Raw genomic sequence first — 18384 nt, 5'->3', positions numbered from 1 at the left:
CCCCTCCTGGGAAGACTTCCAAGGGTTCTCTCTGAGGTGGCGAGTGCTGAAATGGCCACCCTGTTTTGACATTTTTCTGATCCCCCTTAAACATAATTAGATGAAAACAAAAAACAAACCACACAAACAGACTCTTCCTGGTGCAAAAGAAGGGGCAGGACACCCTCCAGGGGATTCCATTTCCTCCCTGTCAGAGACAAGGGGAGTTGGAACAGGGATAGCGACCCAGGCACCCCGTCCTGGGTCACAGGAACTCTCTGCGGCGTTGCAGGGGAGGGGCCTCGAGCTTGCTGCCGCCTTCAGCAGGCTCCTCGCTCCCTTGTCCCTGCAGTTGGCGAGCTCACCGTGGGCCCAGCCCTGCATTCCCCGGCCTCTAAGCCCCCTCCCCCATCCGGGGTCCTGGGGTCTCCTGGCAGTTCTGCCTTGGTCCTGTGAGCAACCTTCAGAAAGGCCCTTGGACTCCACACTGGAACCTCGAACATCCCACCCACCCTGTAGCCCTTAAGGACCCAATCAGCGCCTCCAGTCCAGCTCCCCACCCCTGTCTTCAGGGCAACTCCGAGTTGGATAAAAGGTGAGGAGGATGGCCGGGTCTCTGAACAGCTGGGGAGTTAACTTCCCCTCTCACCAGGTACTCTTCCACTGTCCTGCAGCCCCGTAAACTTTTATTCAAATGTAGAAAAGAAATGAAAAATTAAAATCCACCTACGTTTTCACAAGGGACTTCCCCAGCGGCTCAGTAGTTTAAAAAAAAATCTGCCTGCAAACCAGGAGATGCAGGTTCCATCCGTGGGTCGTGAATATCCCCTGGAGGAGGAAATGGCAACTCACTCCAGTATTCTTGAAGGAAAATCCCATGGACAGAGGGCCCTGGCGGGCTACAGTCCATGGGGTGGCAAAAGAGTTGGACATGACTGAGCGACTAAACAACAACAACGTTTTCACACATACGTGCACCTTTTTAATGTTATTCGAAAGAGTGAGAGAGTCCCTCCATCCTGTCTCCCCAACCCCCACAGAAACAGCTGAGGTTCAAAATCTGGGACTGAGCCCACTGGCTCCTATTCTGTGCTGAGGGGATGCAGTTATGTCTATAACTTTACTTTTTTGTCACCCCAAAAATATCATTCTACCTTAAACATTTTTTCCTTCAACTTACTCGTCTCACTGATCTGTGTCTCCTCTACCTGTTTTCTGGCCAATTCATTCAGTTCTGTCTCACTTATTTCGATATTCCCGTTAATTTTCCGGTAAAATCCTTTGTCAATTGTTCTCATAAGTCATTTGTCTTTTCCTTATATCTGTGCTGGAGGTCTTCCTGTATTATGAATGTAAGACATCGGCTGAGAAACGTTCCTCAAGTCTTGCCTTAAAAGGGCCGGGGCTGCAGTAACCACCACCCGGGGAGAAGAGGCTTGAACCCGGAGCTCCTTGTAGATTCGGTAACCCGCTCTCAGTATCTGTCCCTTCCCAGACCGCCACTCAGGTGCACTCAGGAACTCTCTGCGCAAAGAAAGGGATCTGGAAGCACCAAGGCTGAAGAGGAACAGGAGGGCTGGACGGGGGTGGAGGTGGGGAGGAATTCGCTGATTCCATGTGAACGATGAGCCAAGAGTGTTAGGTCCAGCTGCCTTTGGCACGGACTAGGCGCACTCAATCGCCCGTTCATTCACTGATACTGCCCAAGTTTAAAATGCCCAGAGTGTATCAAGCCTAGGTCCGGGGTGGGTAGCACGGGCTGACTTACTCCCTTCCGTTCTCAAGACAGCTGGCGGACTCTTATAGGATGCAGGAGCGGGCATCCACCCAGCTCCACAATCCCGCCCCGGCCACCTGGCGCGAGGCTACCACTTCCGGGGAAGGTGGACGCAGCGGGCGGGAAGCAGACCGTGGAAGCAAGAACCCCCGGTCAGAGTCTCCAGGTCTCCGTGGGTAGGTGAGGGAAGCACCCACCGCCCGGCCGTGCGCAGGTCGGGCGCCGAGCGCCTCCTGGGGTCCAGGTCTGGCCGCGCGTCCCCCGCGCCAACCAATGAGCGCAGCGCGGGCGGGCGTGCCCCTGGCGCCGGGCGCATAAAGGCTCGCGCACTCGCAGCCCCGCACTCTTCTGGTCCCGACCCAGACTCAGAGAGAACCCACCATGGTGTTGTCTTCCGCCGACAAGAACCATGTCAAGGCCGCCTGGGGCAAGGTTGGCGGCAACGCTGGAGCTTATGGCGCAGAGGCCCTGGAGAGGTGAGCACCGCACCTGCCCCGCGGGGATCGGGTCTCACGCCGGGCGCGTCCTTGTCCCGGGCCGCCCGGCCTAAGCCCGGCTCTCCCGCCTCTTCACCCAGGATGTTCCTGAGCTTTCCCACCACCAAGACCTACTTCCCCCACTTCGACCTGAGCCACGGCTCCGCCCAGGTCAAGGGCCACGGCGAGAAGGTGGCCGCCGCGCTGACCAAAGCGGTGGGCCACCTGGACGACCTGCCCGGTTCCCTGTCTGATCTGAGTGACCTGCACGCCCACAAGCTGCGTGTGGACCCGGTCAACTTCAAGGTGAGCTCGCGGGCCGGGCCGGGACAGATCTGGGCTAGCGGGGCGGAGAATGTGGCGGCGCCCCTACCCAGCCCCCGCCCCCCTGACGTCCCCTCTCTCGGCAGCTTCTGAGCCACTCCCTGCTGGTGACCCTGGCCGCCCACCTCCCCAATGATTTCACCCCCGCGGTCCACGCCTCCCTGGACAAGTTCTTGGCCAACGTGAGCACCGTGCTGACCTCCAAATACCGTTAAGCTGGAGCCTCGGCGACCCCTACCCTGGCCTGGAGCCACCTTGCGCTCTGCGCACTCTCACCTCCTGACCTTTGAATAAAGTCTGAGTGGGCTGCAGTGTCTGTAGCCTCGGGTGTCTGTCCGCCAACCGGCCGGGGTGGGCGTGGTTCTCATTGTCTCTGACCAAGGAGCTCTCAGGCAGAGAGGGGCGGGGTGCGGGGGGTGGGGAACGGGGACGGAGAGGTGGGAATGGAGCCCGTCACACGGCCACTGCCTGGGATTCTCTGGGCAGCCCTCACCCTCAGCCTGGAGTGATTTCTGAGTACATTGGCCCTTCTCTGAATTCATCCCAGAGCCTTGCATGTTCATCACGCAGTTTTTTGCGCAAATGATCAATTTGTTGGCGGACCTCCAGCCAGGACTCGGAGCTCTCCTGGGACTGATCCTGGAGCTGGGTGGTGCAGAGAACACAGAGTCCCTCTGGGTGCCTTCCTCCCCACCAAGTGCCTAGAGGAAGCTAGGGGAGCGTAGTGCCCTTGTAGAGCCAGGCCAGGTCCTGGAGGCACGTCTGTCACCTAGTACACCCCCCCGACAGGACACCCATTGGGCCACTGAGGGTCTGAAGTCCTGATTTGGGGGGCCCAGTTCAGGATCCACTGCACTACCCTGAGGCCCACTGACTCCCCCTGGCGCTGCTGTGGAGAGGAGAGCCAGGGCCAGGGCGCCTACACTCAGAGGTGCTTTCTTCCCATGGAGAATGACCCTAGAGCCTGCAGCTTGAGGTGTCCAGTCCTGGCAGTGATCCAGCCCCAAGCTTTCAGCTGGGAGCAGTGTCCTTTCTTCCCTGGGCCCAAGAGTCATTGTCAGAAAATGGATGGCAGGTTTCCTGCCTCAATGTGCTCTGCTTTTAGCATATGACCTCTCGTTAAGAGGCAGTCTTACTTTATTATTTTAGAAGCAGTCTTATTTTATTATTAGGCAAAATGAGGGCCTGGACTAAAAGTGGAAACAACCCAAATGTCCATGAAGAGATGAGAGGACAAACAAAATGTGGTTTAAACCCTAACCCTAATTAAAAATAAAATACTGGATGGTGGATGGAATGTTACCCAGCCATAACAAGCAATGAAGTGTAAATATATGCTACAAACACAAAAGACCATGTACTGCATGATTCCATTCACATGAAATGTCCAGAATAGGCAAACTCACAGGGGCCAAGAGCAGACTGGTGATGTCCAGGGGCTGGAGGGCAGGGGTTATGGACTGACTGCTGATGGGGACAGTGTTTCTATTTGGGATGATGAAAAAGTTCTGGAATTAGATAGTGGTGATGGTCACACAGTGAATATGATTAAAGTCACTGGATTTTACACCTGAAAATGGCTAAGACAGTAAATTTTATGTTGTGCAAATTTCAATGCATTTTTTTAAAGGATGTATAGTGATGCCTGGCACAGAATGAGTGCTACATGGATATTAGCCATTATGTGGGGGATCTATCCTGTACTGTGCTAGGTCGCTTCAGTTGTGCCCAACTCTTTGCGATCCTAGGGACCACAGCCCTTCAGGCTTCTCTGTCCATGGGATTCTCCTGGAAAGAATACTGGAGTGGGTTGCCATGCCCTCCTTCAGGGGATCATCCTGACCCAGCAATCAGACCCTTGTGTTCCCAACACTCATGTCTCTTAAGTCTCCTGCATTGGCAGGTGGGATTCTTTACCATTAGCACCAACTAGAATTTACCAATTCTCTACCATTAGATTTCTATTTGGGATGATGAGAAAGTTCTGGAATTAGTGGTGATGGTAACACATAGTGTGAATGTAGTTAAAGACACTGAATTGCATACCTTAAATGGCTAAGACAGTAAATCTTATGTGGATTTCTATGCATTTTTTAAAAAGGATGTATAGTGATGCCTGGCACAGAATGAGTGCTTTATAGGTATTGGGTATTATTTTTAGGATCTATCCTAGCCACTCAGTGAATGCTCATTGTCCTGAAAGGGGCATCTGCTATGAACCAGGAACAACCTTGGGAAGAAGAAACTGTTACCTTCCTTATATACCTTATATGAGAAAACAGACTGACGTTCAATGCCAAACTCCATGCTAAAATGCAGGGCCACCTAATATTGACACATACTAGTTTCCAGAAATAGGGATTTCAGGGTCCAGGGCGATTGGGAAGGCCCCAGGTCAGAGCTGAGGCTCCGTGGAGAGCTCCTAAACCCCTCCCGACCAGATTCTGCGACCAGAGGCCCGGCGCCCGCCGGAGGCCAAGGGGACAGCAGGCCAAGAGGCGCAGGCGCAGCCCAGGCTTCAACGAGACGCCAAGCGCGCGGCGGGCGGGTCTCCACGATGGTGCTGGCGCCGGCGGACCGCGCTGCAGTGCTCGCGTTGTGGCGGAAGCTCGGGACCAACGTCGGCATCTACACGACGGAAGCTCTGGAGAGGTGCGCACGGGCCCCGGCGCCTCAGGGCTCACCTGTCTTCAGCGCTCTTAGGGGATGCGTCCCCCGCCGTCCTGTCCTGGAGCCCTTCCTCCCCAGGCCCCGCCATCAGGACGCGCCTCACTCGCCGTTCCTCCCGCAGGACCTTCGTGGCCTTCCCTTCCTCCAAGGCCTACTTCCTCCACCTAAACTTGAGCCCCGGCTCCGCCCAGGTCAGAGCCCACGGCCAGAAGGTGGCCGACGCGCTGACCCTCGCCGTGAACCACCTGGACGACCTGCCGCGCACCCTGTCGGCCCTGCGAGAGCTGCACACGCACAAGCTGCGCGTAGACCCGGTCTTTTTCAAGGTGAGCTCGCGGGCGGGGCCGACGCCCGTCGCCGGGGGAGGGGGCTCCCACCAGGCAAGGGGTGGTGCACCGCGTGGGAACCACTGTCTGTCTGCAGCTGCTGTGCCACTGCCTGCTGGTGACGCTTGCCCGGCACTACCCCGGAGACTTCAGCCCCAACATGCACGCCTCACTGGTCAAGTTTCTGAACCACGTGATCTCGGCGCTGGCCCCCAGCAGTGGCTAAACTGGGAGGGTGGTCACGGTGGGGGGCTCCAGTGTTTGAGTAAAGTCCGCAGAGTCCCAGCTGTGCCCCGTGTCCTTTTCTAGGGGAGCCAGCCTGGGCCAGACGAGGGTGGAGTGGCGGTGTGAGTGGGGGTGGGACGCCCCCCACAAAGGGAGGTGGTAAGTCTGGACAGGGGGTCTCCACTCCCACGTGGTAAGCCCCGACTCACCATGCCCTTGAGCGTGGCCACTTGGAGGTGTCGGCTGGGGCTCCAGCCGCTCGGGACAGGGCGTCAACGGGCCCCAGCGGGCCCTGCCCGGACCGTCTTCCCGGCTGCCGCCTTCGTACACCTCACATGCACCTAGTTAGTACCGCCCGGCACAGCTTATGAGGAAATTGGGGATGGGCGCCCCTGCCGGGGTGGAGCAGGACTGCGCCTCCGGAACGCGCAGGGCACTTTGAGCAACCGGGAAGCTTGGGATCAAAGGTGCCTTTGCCAGACTCTGAACCTAGTCGGAGGAGGTGGTGCCTGCAGCACGCCCTGCCCACATCCCACACAGCAGACAGAACTCAGAGCGTCTTCCTTTAAAAATTTTTTTCTCATGAAATCAATCACGGTCATCTTAGATATTTCAGGAAACGACTCCCAATTGCTGCACCTCAACTGCCCGTGCCTTCCCGTGGGTTCCGGACATACATTGCTTAACAGCATGAATTTTTCTTTGCTCACAATTTCAGATACAGAATTCATACTGTATATCTCAGCAACCTCAGCATGTTTTTTTCTTTCCCTATTAACTCTTTTTCACTTAAAGGAAGCACTTGAGGTCTTTGACGCATTAACTCCTCTTGGGCACTGAGGCCACTATTCAGTCAAATAAGTCACTATGACCACGAGTGCTACAGTACTAGGGCAGTCCATCTGGTACCAGAAAGAAAGAAAGTGAAGTCGCTCAGTCGTGTCCGACTCTTTGCGACCCCGTGGACTGTAGCCTACTAGGCTTCTCTGTCCATGGGATTTTCCAGGCAAGAATACTGGAGTGGGTTACCATTTCCTTCTCCAGGGGATCTTCCCGACCCAGGGATCGAACCTGGGTCTCCCGCATTAGAAGCAGATGCTTTAACCTCTGAGCCACCAGGGAAGCCCTAGGACCACTAAGTGACGAGGGACAGTGGTCACATCAGAGGGGTGACTCACCCCCCAGTGGGGAGGGGTGATGGCACATTTGGAGAGATTTCTCATAAGAATATATTCAGTTTCACATTAACATGATCAGAAGAAACTTAAAACACACACAGAGATGGCAGCAGCTCCCCCCAGGCGGGGTCAGAGAGGCAGAGAAAACAGATACTTGATCTAATCCCGGGAAAGGTATGATTTTTCACTTATGTTTTCCACTTTCACCACTAATTTGCAAAAATCTTGCCCTGAGTATTCATAGTTAAAAATCTATGCACTAACATCATCATTCCCTTGGTGGATTTTCTTCAGAAGTGTAATTTCTGGCTTTTTGAGAATATCGCCAAAATTGCTTTCCTGAGTTTCGCCAGCAGATGACAGCCTGCACCCTCGGCAGCCTCACTTGCTCACTGCTAGAGGAGGGCCACCCACTTCCCAGGGTAGTGTTCTTCTCAGGTTGACCCAGATTTTGCCCATTTTTTCCCTGGTATTTCCTGGGGGACTCTTTCCTCTGAATAAACCCAGCCCCTCCCCAGGTCTCTGGGCCCAACCACGCTCCATGGCTCTGTCTGTTCCGAGTTGCCGTTTCCAATCTACACCCTCATTTATGACAATTAGGAATGCTGGATAAGACCCTTCCCACCCTCTAACAGCAAGTGGATTTGGAATTTTCAGACCAGATAACCAAGTGAAGGTGAGAACTCAGATGTCACAGCACCTAAACCACCTAGGTTCTGAGGTATTTGCCAAAATGAGCAAACTTGAGCCGAAATTGTTTTTCCTTACGGGCTCACAGTTCAAAGGGCCAGTAAAAGGTGATATACCCAAAAGGTGACTTTCCCATAAACCTGGGGCCCTAAAAAGATATCCCACTGGGTTATCCTTTCCCCAAATACAGGGACTGGTAAAAAGAAAACGGACAAAAATAAACTGGACATTCAGCAGAAAGGAAAAAATGCTTCCCTAATAAATTGAAATCACATGCTGATATGCAAACAAATCCCCCCTGACCTCCGCCCCGCCCACTGAGAAAAAAGTACTTCACAGGCTACAAGGTGCCAGGCATACAGCACAAGGCACCTGCATGAAAGCCAGCAGGCACTACAGATGTCACATTCAATACAACTTGGTTTGAAATATCTGCAGGGAACAAGAATATAAAAAGACACACAGCAGGACTTATCTGGTGGTCCAGTGGTTAATCTGCCTGTAATCAGACTTGAGTGCCACAACTGAGTCCACGTGCAGCAAAGAAAAGTTAAAAAGATAGAAATACTATTATGATTTCCAAGGTAACAAAGTAAAAAATATCATGTTAAAATATTCTAACACAATCCCCCAACCCCGGGGCAGGGGAACTGGGCAAAAATGGGAGGAAAAAAAGAGAATGAGTACGACAAATGTAAAGAACCCAAAAGATGGCATCAACAAAACAATGGAGGAATCCCCTGGCCGCCCAGTGGTTAGGACTCCATACTTCCACTGCCCAGGACACAGGCTCAGCTCCTGGTCAGGGAGCTAGTCTCACTTGCTCTGTGGTGCATGGGTTGGTCAGTCAAGTTCATTCTGGTTTAACTTTCTGGCCAACCCAATATTGACTGTGTGACTTAAATGACTCAAAGAAATGATAAAGATTAGACTTGAGGCTTAAAGATGAAAAGCGCAAATACAGTAAAAAGAATTATCACTAATAATAATAATGGATCCAGAGACTAAAGTCCTGCAAAGCTCCCTTCTGGTGTTCTCATGTGGTCAACTCCCCTTGCGTGGCTGTTTTGTTGCAGTTTTAAAATTTTATTGGCATACAGTCGATTTACAATGTTGCATTAGTTTCTGCTATATAACAAAGTGAGTCAGTTATACAGACATGTAATAGTTTGCATTTGTTAATTCCAAACTCCCCATCCATCCCTCACTGAAGCTTTTTTTAATGTGGTAAAATACAGGGCTTCCCTGTTGTTCGCTGGTAAAATGCCTGAAATGTAGCCGACCCAGGTCGATCTCTGGGTTGGGAAGATCCCCTGGAGAAGGGCATGGCAAATCATTCCAGTATTCTTGCATGGAGAACTCCACAGACAGATGCCTGATGGGTTACAGCCCATGGGGTCACAGAGCCAGTCTGACATGACTGAGTGATTAACACTAACGCACGCAAAATATAGGTAACAAACACATAGCAGTTCAACCACTGTAGAGTATGGCTCAGTGGCATTCACGTCACTCACAAGTGTGCCATCGCCACCTGAACCCAGCTCCAGAACTTTCTCACGGCCCCAAAGGAAGCCCCATGTCTACTAGCAGGCACCCCCTGCACACCTCTCCCAGCCCAACCCCATGGCTTTACCGACCCTGGCCTTTTCATGTGAATGTACACAGCTCGTGGTCGCTCATGTCCACCATGTTGCTCAGCACATTCTCAAGGCTCATTGGTGCTGGACCTGCATCTGATCTGATGCCCTGATGCCCAGGAGCTGTGGGACAATTAACGTGTGCTGTCTGTGGTGATTTTCAAGAACAAAGATCTCTGGAATGACTGTGGGGCAAATGAGGGCCCCGAGGAGCTCGCGATGTGCCTCCGGGCCTGGGTCTGCAGCGTTTTGCGCTCTCTTCTGCTCAGAGGCAGGGCCTGGCCTGGGGCTGAAAGGCCTGGATTCTAAGGTGGCTGGACTTGGGCAGGTGTTCCAAAGGGAACAGGAGCAGCCCCAGAAGGCCCCGGATAATGTAATACTGCACTGTAACACATCACAGTTGTTCAGTTGCCCAGTTGCCTCCAACTCTTTGTGAGCCCATGGACTGCAGCATGCCAGGCCTCCCTGTCCCTAACCATTTCTGAAAGTTTTCCCAAGTTCATGACCACTGCATCAGTGATACCATCCATTCATCCCATCCTCTGATGTATCACACTAAACATACCATACTGCATACTTGAAGTTGCTGAGTAGTGCTTAAAACTTACCATAGGAAAAAAATCATTTTGCAAAATACATATTTATCAAGTCATTAGCAAGTCCCCTTGGCCAGCAGTTGGCAGCTTCTCTCTTGAACTGTGAGGACAGCATCACCTCCTCAGGAGCGCAGCCCTGAGCCCACGGGCACCGGCAGGGAAGTCAGGCAGGCAGGCTGGGAGTGGCACAGGTGAGGGCAGGGAAGGGGGAGAGCAGAGGCAAGAGGGTGGCACTTGCCAGCGCTGTGGGCGCTCAGGACATGCAGGGACTCGCACCTGGGGGCAGACCTCGTGTTGACCCCATCACATGTGACCCTGTGCTGGGGGTGTGGGTGAAGGTCACCTAAGGGCCTGGCTTAGGGCTCGTGCAGTGGACATAGAGCAGCTCACCACGCCGCGATTGGGCCAAGGATGGCTCAGCCCTTTTCCCCTAGGTCCAAACAAGTGTCACCATCACGTGTGCCAATGACAAGAGCTGGGAGACCTGCTCTACACTGTCCAGTTCACGTCCCAGAGATGCCGCTGAGGTCTTACAGCCCAGCTCTCAGGGTGTTTCAGACCTGCAGCAGCAGCTGGCCAGGGAAACAGCTACATTCTCAGTACGGGTACAGGCTAGAGTTGGGGGGGTGGATGAACCCTGCCGACACCACACTCAGCAGGAATTGACGTTGATCACAAGTCGCATCCTGCAGTTCTGGAGACAGACAGCAGACCAGTGGCTGTCGAAGGCCTGGGCCGAAGGGCATGCCTGCTGGTGGGTGCAGGGCTGGGGATGATGAGAATGCCCCAATGCCACACAGTGATAAATACGACACTGCAAGTACACTGAAAACCACTAAACCAGACACTTTCAAGTGGCTGAAATGTTGAATTTTATGAGAAATAAGTTAATCTCCATCAAAAAACAAAACCAATCTACCTGCAAAGAAAGGAATCTACATTCTTCGATCCCTCCCCAGATCCACAGGATGCCTAGAGGGGCTCACATCACCTGCTACAAGGCCTCTGGCTGACAAGGGCACGGGATGAAGTCCCAGCAGCACATCTCAGCTCAGCCCGGCCCCCAGAGCAGGACCACCCTGTTCAAGGCAGGGGACCCTTGTGAGGCACAGCCCCTTCTCCATATGCACAAACCACGGCTGGCCACCGGCCCCACCCCTGGAATCAATCCCTCCCGGCTCCCAGACGAGCCGAGTGCACGCACCTATTGCACAGCCGTCATCCTGGGAAGATGGCCCTGTGTCCACACGCCGCATCGAGGGTCTGGACCGCTGTGAAGGCCACAGAGCCCCACAGAGCTGCAGGCCTGGGCCTGCTAGAGACACTGTCCCTCCAGCCCTCAGGTCCCCAGACTGCAGGCCTGGGCCTTGCTAGAGACCCCCAGAGAGAGAGAGGCAGAAACCAAAGCACCCCTGCACCCGGCTGCAGGACCCCGCCCACCCCTGAATGGACTGGGGCCTCCATGCCACAACCACCACAAGGTGCTATCGCCATACCCCCCACCCCGGCTCCTGAGCGGAAGAGTAGGGCTGGGGGAGTCCCTGAGAACTCGGAGACTGGAGAGGCCAAGGGCACCACACAGCCCTGGGACCGACGACAGGCCCCTGAAGATCTGCACCTATGGGCTCGGCCAACCCAACTCACGGAGGACTGCCATCACCGCCCACTCCCAGCATCCCCACCCGTTCCTGATAAGCCAGCGCTTCCCCAAAGCAACGCTCTAACAAGGAGGAGAGGGCGCGGGTGAGGGTGCCCTCCTCCCAACACCCTCCCAGTGCTGCCCCTGGAGCCAAGTTCACCCAGGTTGGGCTGTGGCCTCCAGAGCAGTCCGTGTGCTGGGTGTGCACTGCCCCCGACACCCACCCTCTGCCTCTGCACACCCAGAGCACGGGCTGTGAGCAGCCCGCTGCACGCCTGCGCCCAGTGCAGTGGAGCCTGCTGAGGAGCCGAGGCTCAGGGGCTGGAGGGAACCAGATGGCCCCTGCAGTCAGGTCAGGGCACGCCAGGGGCAGGGAGGTGCCTCTGGACTGATGAGCAAGCACCCAGCTGTGGGGGGAGCAGAAGCTGGCCCCCAGGCATCTTAACCCCAGTCCACCTGCTTTCTGGCTGGGACCTCCAGGCTCCTCTAAGTTCAGGGACGCCATCTGCCCTCTGCCTCTTCAAAACCACTCTCCAAGAATGGTAGCCAAACCATGCATCAGAAATGGCTACGTGTGCCCTGTCACCACAACACCAACAGAACAAATCCCCAAACACCCCCTAGCGAGGTTAAGGATGGAGACGTGAGGAGCTGGGCAGTCTTGGCCCTGGCTGCCCACTCAGTCCAGACCCCGCCATCATGAGCCGGGTCACAGAGTGGAGTCAGGAAACCACCAGCACAGCCTGCTTTTCTACCTGCCCCACCCCACGACCACCTCTGCCCTCTCACGGCTTTCCGCCAACTTGTATCTACTTCCCACAAAGACGGCACGTCCCCTGCTCCCCCGTAGGTACCGACCTGGCCTCTCAGTAGTCACTCTGGCGCAGCCTGGCTGCAGGCCAGGGCAACACCCCTGGGCGGAGGGACATCGCTGATGCCGTACCTCCTTCCCGTGGACAAAGCTGGCTGGGGAAGACCTTGCCACAGGGCAGCAGAGCAGCCCACTACCCACATCCCTCCAGAGGGAAACAAACCACAGTGAGGAGCCTAGAAGAGGACCACTGACCACGCCCTGGGGCTGGCAGCCACTTGACCCAGACCCAGTGTCCACGTGCTCTGCACAGGGCTGTGGGTATGTGTTTCACAACGTGGCCATCAGAAGCTGCCTCCAAAAGTAAAACCACACACTCCCTAGATGAGCTTTCCTGGTGGCTCAGATGGTAATGAATCTGCCTGCCAAAGCATGAGACCTAAGAGACGCAGGTTCAATCCCTGGATCAGGAAGATCCCCTGGAGAAGGGAATGGCAATCCATTCCAATAGTCTTACCTGGAGAATCCCATGGACAGAGAAGCCTGGCTGGCTACAGTCCATAGGGTTAAAAAGAGTCGGACACGACTGAGCACGCACACACTCATCCTCCCCCTGAAAAGTGAAAAAATGAAAAGAGCTCCCAGTTGTATCTTCAGAATAGCTCACTTTAGTCTCGATACACAAGTGGAAGGGCTGAGGGAGAATGGATAATACCACCAGCCCTGCCAAGGGTGAGTAGAACCAGGACTGACCCCAAAGTCAACATGCCCTCCTCTGTGGACCTTGTGGCCGTCATGTCGATCTTTCCGTGGGTCTTTCTTTGCTCTGAGTAACTCCACGAGGAGGAACTGCAGCTTATCTGAGCTCCAGTGCTGGGTGGAGGCTGCTGACAACAAACCAGACAGGCGGTCCTCCAAAGAAGTCGGGGAAGAGAACAGCTTGGACCTCAGAAAGATACATGGGGCTGGGAGAGCAGACGGCTGTGTGCCTCTGGCTCCGTCAGCACGTCAGACACCAAAAGGCAGAGGGGAGCCCGAGGATGAGTCACATTTCTGGGCTACATGCAGGTGACCCAGGCGTGCACCCCACCCTGTGGAAGGCACGGCAAGTCCAGTGCAGCCAGGACAGCAGAGAACACACCGCGACTGCCAGGAGGCAGTCTGTCAGGTTGTTTATTCCCACGCGACATAACCCAGAACACAGGAGCAACTATGTACACCTCTAGAAACTCACAGCTAGCTCCAAAACAATAGAAATGTTAAACTACAAAAGATGAGCTGTATTCAGCAAATAGAAAGGGTAACGTGAGGCCGTGTCAAACGTGGATCGGACTATTTACAGCGCCTGGGCGTGGGCTCAGATCTCGCCGGCCTCCTTCTCCTCCGACCTCCGTGATGCGGCCTTCCCGTTGGCACTCTCAAGCCTCCAGTCGGTGGCCCCCCGCTCACTCCGCCCGCGCTCCCAGGACTCCTCCCTTGAAGTCCGCTCTCGGGAGAACCTGGGAAAAGGGAACCAGAGGCTCATCGAGGGCTGGCCCTCCCTCGTGGATGCTCCCCAGGCACTGACGCTGTGGACCCTCCGTGCGAGGGAAGGGAAGACCCACACAGCTGGGAGGGCCCAGCAGGCACCACTCAGGGAGGGCTGGGCAGCCAACACAAAGGCATCTCCAGAGGGTTCTAGTAACAGGAACAGCTTTCACTAAAATGTAAACAGTGCAAAGGAAAACAGAGCATGAGTCGATCCATTATGAAAAAAACAATGGAGAAAAAGTATCACCAAAGCAAACGGTGGTCGTATCCGAACATGATCATTAGTAGTGTGGTTTTCTTTTAAATCACCACAATCGACGTGAGCAGCCTATTAGGGCTGAGTGTACCAAGGTGGCAGTGCATGTGTAACCCAAGCATGCCCTCGCCTACATGTAACACCTCTGCAGCTCTCAACTGTCCGGCCCTGAAGCCACCTGCTGAGCACCCAGCAGGTGGACTCCAGAGCCCTGGGCCCCATCAGGACCCTCAAGGCCTCAACGCTCAGTCCCTGGGTGACAGACCCCAAGCCCTGGCACAGAGAGCAGGGCTCATTCCTGCTGCAGATACTGAAGGAGCAGAGTAGTTACTTGTATTTTGAGCTCCGGTCCCTGGATGCCCGGCGATGGCCACGGCTGTGGCTCCGGGAGCGGCTTCGGTGGCGCCGGTGTCTGTCTCGGGACCGGGAGCGGGACGACTTCCTCCGCTCTCTGGAAGTCGACCTCGACCGCCTCCGACGTCGATCCCGGGAGCGTGACCTGCAACAGAGGCTGTGCTGACGCCTTTTACTGCTGTCTCTGCTCTCTCCTCCCAGACTTGTAACCTGGATTCACAACCCTCCCTCTAATGGCTCCCTGGTCAAATAACTGGCCAGACCCTCCCCACCGATGCTTCCTGAAACATGCCAGGAAATTTCTGATCATCCCTCACACTGACAGTGGATGCCCCCCACACGCTGCACTGAGCCCCAACCAATCCCAACCAGGACTCTCCTTCTAACCCATGCTCTGTGCCCTTCGTGACCAGCCCTGACCCCAAATAACAAATGCCAACTTATAAAGGTTAAATATTAAGAAAAAAGCATGTGGAAGAGGACATCTTACTGAGAATGTATCAATGGAAAACCTACCTCCTGCGATCTCTTGTTCTTGATCCAGACCTAAAATGGAAAAAATGATGAGCAATTTCCCCAAAACAGCCCAATTCCTTACAGCTGAGGGGAGGTGCCCCATGTCCACATGGTGAAGAGGGTCAACTTCCCACAGGACCTGCTATGAGGCCCGCCCCGGGCCCCCAACCTGCTGGAAGGAGAAGAGACCAGCACCCAGGGGTCCATGCTGCACTAAGTTGAACCAGTGGTTCTGCAAACTTCACAGCGGACACCAACCCAGCTACACAGTCATGGTGCAGGGCTGGGCAGGACACCCAAGCTCCAAACCCAGGCTCACTTTCCTCGGAGTGCTGCAGGAGCTCCCGGGAAACAGTAAACAACCAGCAATATAAGAAATGCACTTGAGGGACCTTCCCTGGTGGTCCAGCGGCTGAGAATCCACCCCGCAATGCAGGAGACATGAGTTCAATCCCTGGTCAGGGAACTAAGATCCCACATGCCATGGGGAAAGTAGGACCGCGTGCCACAACTACTGAGTCTACGCGCTCTGGAGCCCGTGTGCCCTAAGGAAAGATTCCACATGATAAGAGGAAGACCCTCAGTTCAATTCAGTTCAGTCACTCAGTCGTGTCCGACTCTTTGCGACCCCATGAACCGCAGCACGCCAGGCCTCCCTGTCCATCACCAACTCCCGGAATCCACCCAAACCCATGTCCATCGAGCCGTTGATGCCATCCAACCACCTCATCTTCTGTCGCCCCCTTCTCCTCCTGCCCTCAATCTTCCCCGGCATCAGGGTCTTTTCAAATGAGTCAGCTCTTCGCATCAGGTGGCCAAAGTATTGGGAGTTTCAGCTTCAACATCAGTCCTTCCAATGAACACCCAGGATTGATCTCCTTTAGAATGGACTGGTTGGATCTCCTCGCAGTCCAAGGGATTCTCAAGAGTCTTCTCCAACACCACAGTTCAAAAGCATCAATTCTTTGACGCTCAGCTTTCTTTATAGTCCAACTCTCACATCCATACATGACTACTGGAAAAACCATAGCCTTGACGAGACAGACCTTTGTTGGCAAAGTAATGTCTCTGCTTTTTAATATGCTGTCTAGGTTGGTCATAACTTTCCTTCCAAGAAGTAAGCGTCTTTTAATTTCATGGCTGCAATCACCATCTGCAGTGATTTTGGAGCCCAGAAAAATAAAGTCAGCCACTGTTTCCACTGTTTCCCCATCTATTTGCCATGAAGTGATGGGCCCGGATGCCATGATCTTAGTTTTTTGAATGTTGAGCCTTAAGCCAACTTTTTCACTCTCCTCTTTCACTTTCAAGAGACGCTTTAGTTCTTCTCACTTTCTGCCGTAAGGGTGGTATCATCTGCATATCTGAGGTTATTGATATTTCTCCTGGAAATCTTCATTCCAGCTTGTGCTTCTTCCAGCCCAGCGTTCCTCATGATGTACTCTGCATATAAGTTAAATAAGCAGGGTGACAATATACAGCCTTGACGTACTCCTTTTCCTATTTGGAACCAGTCTGTTGTTCACTGCTGCTGCTGCTGCTGCTGCTAAGTCACTTCAGTCGTGTCCGACTCTGTGTGACCCCATAGACGGAAGCCCGCCAGGCTCCCCCGTCCCTGGGATTCTCCAGGCAAGAACACTGGAGTGGGTTGCCATTTCCTTCTCCAATGTGTGAAAGTGGAAAGTGAAAGTGAAGTTGCTCAGTCGTGTCCAACCTTAGCGATCCCACGGACTTGTTCACTACGTGCCTCAATTAAGATCCGATGAAGCAAAAGAAATATTAAAAAAAAAAAAAAAAGAAATACACTTGACAACAAGAATGCACTTCTCACACCCTGTTATAAGCAGCAATTTTCAACCTGTGAAGGAGGAAGTGACAAAATATGCTGCTCACACACCATGTGGCTGGAGGGTGATTGATAAAACTTCCAGGAAAGTAATTTCCTTAACACCTACCAGTATTTATATATTAAATTCCCCTCTCCCAGGAATTCTAAGGAACATTATATATACTCAAATACATACAAGGATGATCACACTAGCACTCATTCAAAAACAGCTTTATAGTAAGTCACCAAAAGTTAAAATTAAACATCAAAGTTAACAAAAGCAAAAGTCAACAAGTGGGACTACATCAGACTAAAAAGCTTTTGCACAATAAAGGTAACCATCAGCGAAATGAAAAAGCAACTGAATGGGAGAAAATATCTACAAATCAAGTAACTGACAAGAGGCAAATATCCAAAATATGAAAAGAACTCAAACAACTCTAAATGAAAGGAGAAAAAAATGATTAAAAAATGGGCAGAGTACCTGAACAAACATTTTGCCAAAGACGACATACAAAGGCCAACAGACACATGAAAAATTGCTCCAAATTATTCATCAGGGAAATACAAATCAAACCATGATGGGTGGTCACCTCACATCTGCTGGAGTGCTGTCACCAAATGATAAGGAACACAGGTGCTGGTGAGGATGTGGAGAAAAGACAGCACTGCGGGTGGGAACGCAAACTGCTGCAGCCATTATGAAACACAGGGTAGAGACATCTCAAAAATTGAAACAGAACTATAGTATGATCCACCAATTCCAATTCTGGATATTCACTTGATGGAAATTAAATCACTATTTTGAAGATACAACTCCGTGGTCACTGCAGCATTATTTACAATAGCTCAGACACAGGAAAATCTAAGTGTCCATTGATAGATGGACTGATAAAGATGACGTAGTTGTTTATATACAGTGGGATGTTCTTCAGTCACGAAAAAAAGAAGGAATTCTGCCATTTGCAACAACACAGATGGACCCTGAGAGCAGTTCATTAAGTAAAATAAGTCAAACAGGAAAAGATAAATGTTCTATGAGTTCAGTTATTTGTGGAATAGAAAAGAACCAAACTTACAGAGAACAGACTGGTGGTTGCTAGAGGTAGGAAAACGAGGGTGGGCAAAGGCGGGAGAACAGAAAGACAGGTGATGACAACATCACAGAATGGCACTGTGCAGCCTCAAGAGCATACCAGCTGCGGGAGGGCCCAAGTACCTGTGCACAGAGCCCAGCCTGCGACGGCGGTCACCTGTGTGAAAAGACCCTCATGTCTGTGCTTAATATCTTTATACTGTTCCAGTCTCTTTATAATCAACATGTTACATAATTAAAATAATGAAAAACAAAAAAGTCAGCAAGTTATTCACAAAGGAATCCCTCCAGGCATCTGTATGCCCAGTACAGAGCCTGGCTACTTTGGGCTTCAGACACCACCCTGAACTCTGACCAGACCTTCCCCGCCCCACCTGGCTGCTCTCAGGCATCCCAGCCTTAACACGGCCAGAACCACCTCCTCTCCCAAAACTCCGCTCCCAGGCTCCCCTCCTCTGTCACTGACGGCGGCC

The 18384-nt window shown here is 53.0% G+C and overlaps 3 protein-coding genes across 6 annotated transcripts in view; 2 read left to right on the top strand and 1 right to left on the bottom strand.

Annotated features, from left to right (window-relative positions):
* The first annotated feature begins 2075 nt into the window (after positions 1-2075).
* On the top strand, positions 2076-2867 carry LOC129545176 (hemoglobin subunit alpha-1). Its single transcript, XM_055408995.2, has 3 exons — positions 2076-2232; positions 2334-2538; positions 2643-2867. The coding sequence occupies exons 1-3, from the start codon at positions 2138-2140 to the stop codon at positions 2769-2771; spliced, it is 429 nt and encodes a 142-aa protein (XP_055264970.1). The 5' UTR covers positions 2076-2137; the 3' UTR covers positions 2772-2867.
* A 2206-nt stretch (positions 2868-5073) lies between these two features.
* Positions 5074-5827, top strand: HBQ1 (hemoglobin subunit theta 1). The gene is made up of 3 exons (XM_055408996.2): positions 5074-5208; positions 5348-5552; positions 5650-5827. The coding sequence occupies exons 1-3, from the start codon at positions 5114-5116 to the stop codon at positions 5776-5778; spliced, it is 429 nt and encodes a 142-aa protein (XP_055264971.1). The 5' UTR covers positions 5074-5113; the 3' UTR covers positions 5779-5827.
* A 7630-nt stretch (positions 5828-13457) lies between these two features.
* Positions 13458-18384, bottom strand: part of LUC7L (LUC7 like) — a 30130-nt gene continuing 25203 nt past the window's right edge. For 2 of the 4 annotated variants that reach the window (XM_088833123.1, XM_055408992.2), the window contains 3 exons: positions 14988-15017; positions 14449-14616; positions 13458-13830 (listed from right to left, as the gene is read on the bottom strand). In XM_088833123.1, coding sequence (XP_088689249.1) covers positions 13689-13830; positions 14449-14616; positions 14988-15017 — 340 coding nt within the window. In that variant the 3' untranslated portion in view covers positions 13458-13688. Of the gene's footprint in view, positions 13831-14444; positions 14634-14987; positions 15018-15306; positions 15414-18384 lie in introns of those variants that run through there. The other 2 variants (XM_088833125.1, XM_088833124.1) reach the window with 2 other exon arrangements.

Source organism: Moschus berezovskii, chromosome 27, assembly GCF_049115385.1.
Source record: "Moschus berezovskii isolate FMDL1 chromosome 27, NW_MosBer_1.0, whole genome shotgun sequence".
NCBI lineage: Eukaryota > Metazoa > Chordata > Mammalia > Artiodactyla > Moschidae > Moschus > Moschus berezovskii.
This window is presented reverse-complemented; position numbering and strand designations above follow the sequence as displayed.